Raw genomic sequence first — 1,571 nt, forward strand, 5'->3', positions numbered from 1 at the left:
CCTGGCCCAATTCAAATTCTTCTCCGGAAAAACCATGACAGTGGGTAAGGAAGCCCGCATTTTAGGAAATCCAGGGCACGCAGGGCTCCCCTGGTTTGTAGTTAGCTAACAGAAAATACGTTTCCTTCCCCTTCTAAATTGGGGAGGGGTGGGCATTCAGATGGAATGGCACTGCTTGTCTTGACAATTGGCCTGTTTTTCTGCATTTAGGAAAATGCACGACAGCAAATTACATTCCAGCAAGCAGTCCTTCTGGCCATGTCGCTCTAAGCAGGACCATCCCTGGATTGCCTCGACCAGGTTGAAATCCTGAATTAATAGAAAGCCTTTTTCTGTCATGAAGACGACAATAGGGACCTACTCCCCTTCTTCTGTGATCATCTAGATATGCCTGTCTACACGCTTACCCACCTGTGTAACAAAAATGACCCAAACAGGTGGATTCGCAAACCCACCGTGGCTTTGTTTTAAATGCGAGAACACAAACACACTGTTTTTGGGGCAGAAAAACAACATGGGTTTATTTTAAGGTACGTACAACAAGTAAGACCACATAAGACAAACACAGGTGACGTTAAATTTTTTAAAGTTTTTTTTCCTTTTCTTTTAGGAATGCTCAAGGAGAAATCTACTATACAAAACCATCACACTTTGTAAATAAAAAGTATCAGATACTTGACTTCTTTCTCGGCCAACAGCAACAAAAAATAAATTATGTTCTTGTTTTGTAAAAGACCTACAACTGGGAAAAGAATTAAGTCTCGTAATTGTACAAGGGGGAAACCCCACATAGGTTTTTATGGATTTTCGATTTGGCAGTTAGAAATGGTTGGGCAAGATGAAAATTATCCAGTGAACTCAACTTTAAATATTATATTAATGGCTCTGAACAACAACAACAACAAAATAGCCTGATTACAAATCCACACATTTGTACAGCACGGTTAGAGAAATTTAAAATTACACACAGCACATACAAAAATCTATAGAGAGCCCCATAAACCTATGGAGGTCTCTACAGAAAGTCATTACTGGGTCGCTATGGGATTTGGTCCATAATTTAATTTTGGAAACCCCGAGCGGAGCAGAGAGCACAGCCATCCTGGTAAGGGAGGGGGGTCTTAATATTCATTTCGTTGGGCTACGTCCCTTCACGGGGGCCTTCTCAAGAATCTCAGAAACAGGACGGCGAGTTTAAGTTACCTGCAGCGTCCCCGAGGGCCGGAGCTGGCGCGCGCTCTGCTCCCGGGTCTGAGAAAAGGCTGGCGGTGGTGTCTGGGTTCTCTGCAGGGCTGAATTGTCGGAGGGGGCCGCGTCCGCGAGGCGAAGCCGGAGCCGGTCAGTATTTGGTGCAGTCGTAGGAATAGGGGGCGGCGTGGCGGTAGAGGGACGGCGTGGATCTGTAGGGCAGCTGACAGCTCGCATTGCCGCTCACTTGGGGCTCCCCGAGGGTCGAGTTCTCAATCCCCAGCCGGTGGGAGTTGAACATCTCCCGGACGTTGGGAAAAGTCTGCTGCTGGGCCGCAAACGTGTGGCCGGGGAGGTGGTTGAGTTCCCCGCTGTGGTTGAGA

General features: G+C 47.0%; 1 protein-coding gene across 1 annotated transcript in view; it reads right to left on the reverse strand.

The window, feature by feature from the left end:
• Positions 1-493: 493 nt before the first annotated feature.
• FOXC2 (forkhead box C2) overlaps positions 494-1,571 on the reverse strand; it is a 2,609-nt gene continuing 1,531 nt past the window's right edge. The window contains exon 2 of the mRNA XM_005862692.2: positions 494-1,571. Within this exon, the coding sequence (XP_005862754.1) occupies positions 1,340-1,571 (232 nt within the window). The 3' untranslated portion in view covers positions 494-1,339.

This window comes from Myotis brandtii, unplaced genomic scaffold (genome assembly GCF_000412655.1).
Source record: "Myotis brandtii unplaced genomic scaffold, ASM41265v1 scaffold165, whole genome shotgun sequence".
Classification (NCBI taxonomy): domain Eukaryota; kingdom Metazoa; phylum Chordata; class Mammalia; order Chiroptera; family Vespertilionidae; genus Myotis; species Myotis brandtii.